General features: G+C 34.2%; 1 protein-coding gene across 1 annotated transcript in view; it reads right to left on the reverse strand.

The window, feature by feature from the left end:
• LOC143223714 (insulin-degrading enzyme-like) overlaps nt 1–5,561 on the reverse strand; it is a 105,224-nt gene extending 99,663 nt beyond the window's left edge. The window contains exon 1 of the mRNA XM_076452035.1: nt 5,413–5,561. Coding sequence (XP_076308150.1) covers nt 5,413–5,435 — 23 coding nt within the window. The 5' untranslated portion in view covers nt 5,436–5,561. The remainder of the gene's footprint in view (nt 1–5,412) is intronic.
• Between the last annotated feature and the right edge of the window lie 6,885 nt (nt 5,562–12,446).

A 12,446-nucleotide genomic window follows, 5' to 3' on the forward strand; every position in this document is an offset into this window, starting at 1 on the left:
TATTCAATGGACTCTAACACCAGAAATTCACGCACTAATAATAAAACGCAGACAATTAAGACGAACACACTACGTTACACGTGATCCACACATTAAAACAGAAATCAATAGAACAAATACAAAAATTAAACAAGAAATTAAAAAAGCAAGAGAAAACAATTGGCAAAACTTCTGTAAAAACTTAGAAAAAACCAAGAACAATCCAAAAGAATTCTGGAAAAAATTCAAGAGTATTGCTTCAGACAAAAACACAAATCACATGCTACAACATATCACACACAACAATAAAATCGCAAAGACAGACGCAGAGAAAGCTGACTTATTAGCTGACTACTACAAATCCTCATTTAGCGACCTAAACTCAGTAGACTTTGACACACAACACCAACACTATGTCAACAACTTCATAAATACAAACCAAGCTTCATTCTCACCACGATTCCCTGGCGAGACACTAGAAGCATACTCAAGTTCAATCAATAGAAAAATAACCATAACCAAACTAAAAATTAATATCAAAAACTTGAAGAACACTTCCCCCGGACATGACCAAATATTATTCTGAAAAAAAGCTCCATTCTCCTATTACAACACCTCACAAATATCATGAACATTTCACTAGCGACCGGATACTACCCTGACAAGTGGAAAAAAGCCATCATAACAACGATCCCTAAGAAACAAACTAATAGAACAAATCCAGATAATTTCCGCCCCATCAGTCTGTTAAGCTGCCTTGGCAAATTGATGGAGAGAATTATCTCCAACCGTCTCCTCCATTTTTGCGAATCGAATAACATCCTTCCAGAATCTCAAAATGCCTCAAAAAAAAAATAGGCAAACAACAGATCACCTCACACGACTCACCGAATCAATCTACAAAGCTTTCAACAACAATCAAGTAACCATCGGGGTATTCCTAGATGTCAAAAAAGCATTCGACAGCGTATGGCACAATGCCATCAAATACAAACTAAATCACCTGCAAATAAATCCCACGATAGTTAAATGGATTTCAAATTTCTTAACCAATAGAACAGCACAAGTAAAAGTCAATAAAACTATATCCAAATCATTTAATATAACTGCAGGAGTGCCCCAAGGATCAGTCCTCTCTCCACTTCTATACATAATTTTCGTCAGTGACATACCTTTTCCAAATCTAACATACACACACAATTCACAATACGCAGACGACATCGCTATCTGGTGCACCTCCAGAAACCCAGTGATGCCCATGTCTCGCGTACAAGAATCACTAAATAACGTCTCAACATGGAGCAACAAGTGGAGAGTCGTGTTAAATCCAACGAAAACACAAGCAATCACCTTCTATAGGAAATTAAAGAAGCAAAGAAAAATCTAGAAAAAATAAAACTATCACTCGGAAACACAACCATTAACATGAGCAAAAACATCACATTCCTTGGCATCACTTTCGACACAAAACTAACATGGAAAAAACATATAAACAATATACACTCATCAATCAGAAAAAGGATTTCACATCTAATGACTATAACCGGTAAACAATCGAAATACTCACCGAACACCATTATACAAATATACAAGGCTTACATCCGTCCACTAATAGAGTACGGATGTCAAGTAACATACAATATGTCAAACAACACACTCCAAAAAATCCAAGTTCAACAGAACAGAATATTAAAATCTGCATTCAGCCTACCATCATTCACGCCAGTAAATTATATACATCAAATTAGCAATTTACCGACAGTAAGAGATAGAATAACGGAAATATCACTTAAATATTATCTAAAAGCAGAAAATAGAAACAAACTAACGGCATCACTATACAAATTATCCAGTGCACCAACAAAATACATTTCACCTTACAACATATTTCAAGAATCACAAATTACTCAACAAAGAATGTAAATAAATCAATCCATGTCATTAACAGGTATTCCTTTTTTTTCAGATACCGGGCACACGACAGGCAAAACTTTCGGTGCCTGTCCTGTGAAAGTGGGTTTTCTCGGGGCACTCCCGTTTCCCCTCACAGCAAAAAACTTAGGCATTGGATTTCTAGATCCCAGGCAACTTTATTGCCAGACCCTGAATCGCGCCGTTTGATTTGATTTGAATTCTATTCATGAATTGTATTCATGTTCACATTTGCTTGACCTCTTCCTTTCGGGACAGGTCTTGGCCTTTCTTTCCGGTGCTTCCTTTGCCTCCACCCAAAGAGTTAATAATAATAATTAATTTAAAAAAACAACAACACAAAAACAACTTATTCCTAATAACAATTCACGAAAGGGGACGAAGAGAAACCACAACTTTCCTGAACACCCCAGTTGAGAGAGAATTCTTACGATTTCTCTCTCTCTAAACTAAACCCCTGCCACGTTAGTTAGTTAGTTAGTTAGTTCTGTAAGAAAATCGGATAAGTAGGCTTTGGCTTTCACCTAGAACTCTTTTAGCCATTTAAAGAAAGTTGAGGGTAGTACTTTACTAGAGTGCTTTCCTACATCGAACTGAAGTCCTATGAAAAACAACATAATTTTTAAATTTTACTTTTACACTAACTAAATTAAAAAAAGCATATAGTACATCATTTTGCTGCATCAGAGAAAGCTGCCAACGTCAACTAGCACGTGAACAAGTGGGATGGTAAGTCCTCACTGGTGACCACAAAATGTGTGGCAGAAGAGTTAGCCACAACTTTTGGAATAACTCTGGGATTTCCAACAGATAAACGAGATGTACTCATCATCAATGTACTTCCAAGTCAACAGAAATTACTCATTCAACGTTATTTACAAAGATATCGTTGAATCATCTCAATGTGGTCAAAACAAGTATATTTTACATTTATGTAGTTGAAGAAACGATAAAGTGTGATGAATGTTATTCTTAAAATAATGAATAGTGTAGGAAGAAATTATGGTGAGCCACGACGAACATTACTGACCTCGTGTTTTAACTCATACATGCTCCAGCTGTCCCACAGTTTGGCCTAAATTAATATCCCGAAAGTTTGTCATGAAGATATAGAACTAGAACTATATAATCTGAATCAAGACAATAGTTCTGAAGTTGTCACAAGTGGTCACACACTTCTCTATCGTAGCTGCGGGCTGAACATATATGTATTTCAACTTATTTCGTATTTACTTTATAGAATAAGGTGAATACAGGTATTTCCGGTAGTTTACTTAATGTTAAAGGGGTTTATTTTTCATGTACTTAAGTGGTTTGTTTAGATTAAGTGTTACAATAATTTTTTTAGTTTAACGTGTCTTGTCAGTATAAAAAGTAATCTGCTTTTGCGTTAATATGTTGCCTTTTAAAGGGGTTCTACTTATAGCTTTTTCTATAAAATGTTTATTGTTGTATTGTATGAAGTGTTGTTGTTAAAGAGTTTTACATCATGGACCCATGTAATTTATTTTTGTACTGGTTTGATGCATAATGTTTCAATGTTAAGGTGTACTTTTGTCACGTGTAAAATCTTTATTATTCAAAGTTTTAGTCTATTTTTTTTGCTTTTTTTTTCAAAGGGTGTACTGGTATGGCTTCATTGTTACAGGATATTTTTTGCTATTTCGGTATTTTTTATTTTTGAAGTGTAAAGTATGTTAGACTATGCATGCCATTGTGAATAGATGCAATGTGTAACTGTTTCTTCATAGCTATTTAGTATAATGAGCAAGTGGTTTTAGTGGAGAGAGGACGAATTATAATTTTCTTCCTTGGCATGTGATTAAAGAAAAAATGTTGTACAGAATAATACCCGCTTTTTCTGCTCCCTTAATTAATAAGTATATATGGTAGTTTTTTTCGTTTGTTTTGTTTTTTGAATTTCGCACAAAGCTACTCGAGGGCTATCTGTGCTAGCCAGCCGTCCTTAATTTAGCAGTGTAAGACTAGAGGGAGAGCAGCTAGTCATCACCACCCACCGCCAATTCTTGGGCTACTCTTTTACCAACGAATAGTGGGATTGACCATTACGATATAACGCGCCCCACGGCATGTTTGGCGCGACGGGGATGCGAACCCGCGACCCTCAGATTACGAGTCGCACGCCTTAACACACTTGGCCATGCCGAGCCTATGTATTTTCATTCAGCTCAGTTTGGATACGTTAAGTCATTAAAAAACAATACATTCTAACGTTTCTTTCTGTCACCTATATTTTTCGCCTTCATCTGCTAATTGTCAATTAACCGAATTTTTTTGCAGGAAAAATAGCATGTGACGTTCAGGAATAAAAAGTTGTCTTTTCTGACAGCAAATAAGGTGATAGCCCAAGGGCTTCTCCTCCCTTACATTCGAGTAAGGATGAATGGAGATCACGTATAGGATGTTTTATTTACAAACTGACTAAAATTATCGTAAGTTTTGTATTAAAATTCAGGATCTCTTTTGTTCAGCACATATTATCAGAGACTTTTCTAAATTTATCAAACTTAGACTTCAACTTTATCTTCAATTTTGCTTTAATATTGAATATATAACAGAACTAAACTACTGGTAAGATCTTTCTTTTATTTGTTATACCTCTTGTTATAGCTTTAACTATATTTCAGAGTTTTAGTAAAGGATTTTATTCCTATCTGACTTTTGATGTAATATAAAGATTACAACATTGCAGTTAACTTTATAGAATGAAGTACCTTTGGACTGGCTGGAGAGAGCTCACAAAGGAGGTTCCATTTCCCTTTTCTGTCCACACTTCCTTCCAACAGACCCATGTGACCCTGTTTTGTCTTGCGTTAGTTTGTTTGTTTTTGTTTGTTTGTTTGGAAATTTCGCACAAAGCCACTCGAGGGCTATCTGTGCTAGCCGTCCCTAATTTAGTAGTGTAAGACTAGAGGGAAGGCAGCTAGTCATCACCACCCACCGCCAACTCTTGGGCTACTCTTTACCAACAAATAGTGGGATTGACCGTCACATTATATACCCCCACGGCTGGGAGGGCGAGCATGTTTAGCGCGACGCGGGCGCGAATCCGCGACCCTCGGATTACGAGTCGCGCGCCTTACGCGCTAGGCCATGCCGGGCCGCTCTTGCGTTAGTAACTGCGGCTGTGTTTATTAATTTTATTAAATATTCATATGTACCTTCCCTGATTCGATTTCTTCTTCCTCACAAACTTATTTAAAGATAAAAAGGGGTAAAGTGAACATACACTTCGCAGCTTGGATCCTTGATACTACGTAAAACATTTGTCGAATTATAAAACAACCATTTTTTTTTTAGCGAATATCTCGAATTCAGTAAATATTACATTTATAATAATATTGTAAAGTTACTAAAAGAAAAGAAGAATCAGAGTGAAAGGAAATTATGAAGGAGAATAAATGTTTAAGTCAAAACTTACAACAACCAATCACATAAACTACTTAATATAAATGGAAAAGTACTGAAAAACAAACAAACCCTATCCAGCCTTCTTTGGCCATGGTATTCTTTGTCACTGGCGTAGCGGTAGTAGATATCGTTCAGTAACTAAGATGAATATTCATTTCGCGCGTGTACATAGAGCTGAACCTGATAGAACGTTGAGGTTGATGTACGATTCCTCTTATGTAAGCAACGTTGATTCAACATCTACATGACAGTTACCTGTTGAAATACCTATAAACTAGGAAAGTAGGACATGACGTCGGTTCTGCTCATTACATACAAAGAGGTTTTACTGCTAACCGAAAAGAGGTGACCCATTTTTAAAGAGCGAAGAAGTGGAAAATAAATTGTATTACTCACCACTTTCTCTATTGGTATATCCTACTGATACATTGATTTCACTTTCAAAAACCGCACACACACACCCCTCTGAATATAATACAACGTTCGAGATACAAACGAAAATACAAACTTTACTTATTACTACGTCGTCCGAGTTTCGATACCCGTGGGGAGCAGAGCACAGCTAGCTCTTTGTGTTGCTTCGTGCTTAAATACAAAAACAACGAAACTGTTATTACTACGTGTAAACTGTGTTTGCTTTTATTATTTTATTCTTCAAGTTAAATATTTGTTAAGCAATTTCTTTCCAGCCATGAACTTAAAATGTTGTAGTCGTTCTGAAAATTTAATAAAAATATTGTTTTCCTTCTCCAGGTGTTAAAGACACAAATTTACACTTCAATTTCGGGTGTAAACCGAGAATGTTTTGTACCTTTTTTGAGGCCCCGCATGTCCATGTGGGTTAAGGCGTTTGACTTGTAATTAGAGGGTCGCGGGTTTGAATCCCTGTCACACCAAACATGCTCGCCCTTGCAGCCATGGGGACGTTATACTGTGATGGTAAATCCCACAATTCATTGGCAAAAGAGTAGCCTAAGAGTTGGCAGTGGGTGGTGATGACTAGCTGCCTTCTCTCTAGTCTTACATTGCTAAGTTAGGGACAGCTAGCACAGATAGCCCTCGTGTAGCTTTGCACGAAGTTTAAGAAAAAACAAAACTTTTTCGATTGTTCTCACAGAACCACCAGAATTAGAAATAATTATATAAACCCACAAGTAATAGACATATTTGAAGTCACAAACAAAGATCAACGGCCACTAAATGGTGAATAAATGAATAGAATAAAACAACACCACACAAAATGTAGAAAAAAAGTGAACCCGTTGTCCAGGCAATCGGTATTTTGCGCGTGAACTCTACTTGATACGAAACATGTCTTCATGTTGCCACTTCTGATTGGATGGTTAACAACTTTTAAAATAGTACCATCAGCTTAACGTTTGTATTTTATTCCAGTTTTCGTTATCATTTCAATACTGTAGTAATGTTTCCTCAGATGTAAAAAAGGAAACGTTTTATTATTTCATCAGAATTATCAGAATGTACTAACATTCCTTCAGGTGTAAACAGGAAATGTTTTATTTATTTTATTATTTCATCAGAATTATCAGAATGTACTAACATTCCTTCAGATGTAAACAGGAAATGTTTTATTATTTCATCAGAATTATCAGAATGTACTAACGTTCCTTCAGGTGTAAACAGGAAATGTTTTATTATTTCATCAGAATTATCAGAATGTACTAACATTCCTTCAGGTGTAAACAGGAAATGTTTTATTATTTCATCAGAATTATCAAAATGTACTAACGTTCCTTGAGGTGTAAACAGGAAATGTTTTATTATTTCATCAGAATTATCAGAATGTACTAACATTCCTTCAGGTGTAAACAGGAAATGTTTTATTCTTTCATCAGAATTATCAGAATGTACTAACGTTCTTTCAGGTGTAAACAGGAAATGTTTTATTCTTTCATCAGAATTATCAAAATGTACTAACGTTCCTTCAAGTGTAAAAGGAAATGTTTTATTATTTCATCAGAATTATCAGAATGTACTAACATTCCTTCAGGTGTAAACAGGAAATGTTTTATTATTTCATCAGAATTATCAAAATGTACTAACGTTCCTTGAGGTGTAAACAGGAAATGTTTTATTATTTCATCAGAATTATCAGAATGTACTAACATTCCTTCAGGTGTAAACAGGAAATGTTTTATTATTTCATCAGAATTATCAGAATGTACTAACGTTCCTTCAGGTGTAAACAGGAAATGTTTTATTATTTCATCAGAATTATCAGAATGTACTAACATTCCTTGAGGTGTAAACAGGAAATGTTTTATTATTTCATCAGAATTATCAGAATGTACTAACATTCCTTCAGGTGTAAACAGGAAATGTTTTATTATTTCATCAGAATTATCAGAATGTACTAACGTTCCTTCAGGTGTAAACAGGAAATGTTTTATTATTTCATCAGAATTATCAGAATGTACTAACGTTCCTTCAGGTGTAAACAGGAAATGTTTTATTATTTCATCAGAATTATCAGAATGTACTAACGTTCCTTCAGTTGTAAACAGGAAATGTTTTATTCTTTCATTGAGTGAATTTTTTTCTGTTACTTGTTTGATAACAATAGGATCAACATTAGTTAATGTTCTGCTAAAAAACGTGTACTTTGAATGTTATTGTCTTTTATTCTTATCGTTTACAATGGGGTTAGAATTCAGCATCTGTAACCTGGAAACATATGTTATTAACTTATTATAGCTTGGTGTCTAAGACTAAATGTGTACCTGCGTTTACACCTTAATCACCAGATATTTTCAACTACCAATCGAAAGAAGTGTTGATTCTGCCCGCTTTCGTCTGTGCCAACCCAAATAACACATATTTAATTGAATTCTGTGCGCTTAAACCTTCAATTTTTAAATCCACATTTTTGTACATTTTGTTCTAACCTAAAATGCACGTGTCATGAGTGCTGGTCTGCTACTTTAGTCTGATTGGTTGTTGAGAAGTGGGATCTACATTCTAATATAATTAGCTGCGGAAAATGTTTTAACTCATAGTTCCGTAATTCTGTGACCGATTTGTTTGTTTCTTTCGAATTTCGTGCAAAGCTGTCCACGCTAGCTGGACCTAATTTAGCAGTGTAAGAGTAGAAGGAAGGCAGCTAGTCATCGTCATCCACCACTAACTCTTGGGCTACTCTTTTAACAACATAGTGGGATTGGCTGTAACATTATAACGACCGCACGGCTGAAAGAACGAGCATGTTTGGTGTGACAGGGATTCGAACCCACGACCCTCACATTGCGAGTCGAGTGACTTAACCACCTGGCCATGCCAGGCCATATGATCAATGTGAGATATAATTAGAGATTTGTACTTAGGAGATCAAACCTTTTCGATTGATGACGCCCAAAGTTTCATAGACTGAACTACTCTAATCCTGTCTAAAATAATTTCAATTTCAGAGTAGGATCGCAGAGATCCTGATGAATAATAACATTGAATCAGGTATACGTGATCTTGCTGGAGCACAAAAATATAGCTAATAAAAAGGAGGAAAAAAAGGTTTCATATATTAAGTTACTTTAGTCTGCCTTAAAAGAAGTTCAAGTGCTGCGGTTATTGAGGATTCCCTCTTGCTTTTGTAACGACACATCATCGGTTATTTTAAACTAAATAGATTAAATACAAAAAATTCGCAAACCAAACGTCTTTCTAAACTAAAGTTTATACCTTTATCATTCTGTATAATTTATTATACCATAACAAAACAAACCTATGTTTGTTTGCTTTCTATTAAAACCAAAGCTACATGATAAGCTAGCTGTGACTACCGCGTGTATCGAAACCCGAATTTTAGCAGCATAGGCTCAGAAACTTATCACTGAACAAGTGGGAGATCCAATGCTATAACTCTGTCTTCTATTCACATTGTCGTTAACCTTCACACAAGTACATGTAAAGTTTCGTTCAATTAACTAACGACTGAAAGTGTTTAATAAATTGGAAAGAAGTGCTATCGTGTGCTAACACTTCAGTAAATGACGTACAAAAAGAACCTAATGCTTAAATAAAGAGCATATAGAGTCAATAGCTGCTAATTTCTTGTGTAGCAAAGTTAAGCGTAGCCGCTTTCAATAAATATTTTTTTTTTTTTTTCATCGAAACTGAAACTGTGTTCTCCATATTATCAGAATGAATCTTATTCCTGTTTTGATATGTAGACAAATGTTTCCACTCCAATATTTTCTATTATGCTATGAAATCTAGTCTGCATGGGGGATTGACGGAGAGTAACAAACCAGTACACGTGGTGTTTCAAACGCAGATAAAGTTACGAGGTAAAGTCAAGTCCCATTGGTCTAGTCTGTAACTGGTAAGTCACACTAAGCACGCCAATGGAGCGAGTTCTATAAATAATACTTGTATATAGGAATAGTTCAACTCGTAGAGACAAGCCGTGCAAGTTGCAACTATAATTAACTTCTAAACAGTTGTTAAAGCAATTTCATGTAAATACAATAATAATCAGCAAATCAGTAGGTGCAAAGTGGAGCGAGGAGAAATCCTAATTTCTGACCACCTCTGATTTTAAACCAAAACACTAACCTAGAAAATATTGAATAGTTTTACTTGTCATATCCACGGAACTAAAAAAAAGCTTCTTAACATAAAGGCCTATATTTGCTTAATTACCTCAGAACGACTATGGGTGAAAATACAAAATATAGGCAGAAATACACATATTTTATACAGTTTATACAATAGTTATATTTCAATTACAGGAAAGTTCTGAACTTATCTTCGGTTTGTTTCTGTAACACAAACTAAGACTACTATCATATATTTGATTATTTAGAACTCATTTAGGATACCACTATCCTTTTGTTTTAAACGTTAAAACAATGAATATCTTCTTCAAATATTAACCAAATATTTTGGCTTCTTATGTGTTATTAAAACAACAACCTGTCCTAATTATTTCAGTCCGGTAATGAATAACTGAAGCGATTCTCATATTTTAAACCTATTTTTAAATAAAATAAAGAACGAGGTTAAAGTTAAAAAACAACAAAAATGCAATTTGTAAAAAGACGTAATGACAGAATATTAATATGCCTTTCTAGCCACCTAGTGGTGCACCATAAATGTTTACAATTTGATTGGAGAATGTTTCAGATTTCAAAGGATGGTAGGCTGTTTCTGTTCCGTTTAAAGCCACTAATGTTCATATCATAGAAAGGAAAACAACAATAATAAAAATGACAACAGACTGTATACAAAATAACATTGTTACCGTCGTAAGTTATCAAGTTAAACTTAAAAAGAAAAATTAAATATTTATAGTTACACGCACCATCTACGTTTTATTTCTAGCTGTTACTCACCCTAATAAATATATATAAATAAATATGTAGACGTTTAACATCAGATAAAAATAGAAGGTAGAATGGATGTAACCCAAATTTTAATTCTTACGTTTATTATCAATTGTTTATGTATCTGCATATGTTCACTCGTCTGTGGTGTAAGCCACAAGATATAGTTGTGTGTGTTCTTAATACCTAACACACACAGGCTTTATAGGTCAAACAGATGCATCTAAATTATTTCCATCAAACGTGACCTCAAAAATGAACCTGCAAGTGTTTAGTTAAAACTATTTACGATTTATGTAATACTTCCTCAACATTCATTATAACGACATAAGCTCGAATAATTCAAGTTTGTTTCACTCATCTCTTTTGTTGTTTCCACACTAATTTAACACATACTTTCAAATTAAACATTTGTTTCAATTAGTTTTAACTAACACGTAATGCAATATTACATCTTCAAGATATCTTCTTGTCGGTAACCGATAGGCAACATAGCCATTAGAAAGTGTTACTTAGTATAGACGAAATAAATATTATACACTAAGTGCTATACAGTATAGTAGCAGTGTTATATAGTCTAGTGGTTAGTAAGTGTTAATAAACATAGATGCAGTAGGTGTTATGCAATCTAGTAGCAATAATTTACTCAGTATAGTTGCGGTAAATACAATACAATCTAGTGGTCAGTAAATATTAAACAGTATATCAACTGTAAATAATACAGTCTAGTGGTAACTAAATATTACTAAATATAGTTGCAGTAAAGATAATACAGTCTAGTGGTCAGTAAGTTTTACACCATAAATTAGTATCACAAAATGTAATGATCCGTAAGTGTTAATCAATTTTGGAGCCTGCGGACAGTTCAGCGACCGTCCCATCCTTTCGTATCCAAGCAGAAGTTTCTATTTTCACAATTTAAAACTGCTATCACTCAGAGGTCTGCCCAATATTCCTTATCTATTTGTTGCTTTACTAAGACTTGTTTTGTTTAAACGTATTTTAAGAGTATTTCTTTCTTTTTGTTCAGTATTTTGTACAATGTTAATAAACTCTAATTATAAATGTAGATAGTACAATACACGCTGTTAAATTTAACAAAACATTCTATTATTTATAGTTATGAATGTTATTTTTTATAAATCTAACTCACGACAACCGAGTGTAAACAGATTTAAAGATAGTACATTTTATCTTTGTTTATAAATCTAACTCACGACAACCGAGTGTAAACAGATTTAAAGATAGTATATTTTATCTTTGACAAAAGAAGGTCCATCACCTTTTCAGGGTGCTCAGGTTATCGGATTTTTTGTACGGTTCTGAAACATTGTTTCTGAACAGTTTTAAAATTTAACAAAGTAGTTAAGGTGTATTTTTGCATTACAACTTGTTTACTTGAGTGCTCTTGTGACGGTAAGTTTTACTATTGCCCTATGTATTAGCTTAACTTATTTTCATGTAACATCGCGGAAAAATATTGGACTTTTGTCCAGATTTGTTTGTGTCACATTGTGTGTAAATAATATAATTAATTTATATGCACAATGACAGCAGTAAATAATTTACATTATGTAACCATAAGAATGTCGTACTTACAGTTGTTTCACTATTCTTAGTAGTAAATTCAACTGATATATTTTATGGGAGGTACCTGATGTTGTCTTAGCGGCTACATTTAACTATATATTGTAGCGCGCTGCGAATCTTTTTTTGTTAATAGAACCGTTTGTGTGTATAAATATTATAGGGCAATTTGGTTGA

This window comes from Tachypleus tridentatus, chromosome 8 (genome assembly GCF_004210375.1).
Source record: "Tachypleus tridentatus isolate NWPU-2018 chromosome 8, ASM421037v1, whole genome shotgun sequence".
In the NCBI taxonomy this organism is placed as follows: Eukaryota; Metazoa; Arthropoda; class Merostomata; order Xiphosura; family Limulidae; genus Tachypleus; species Tachypleus tridentatus.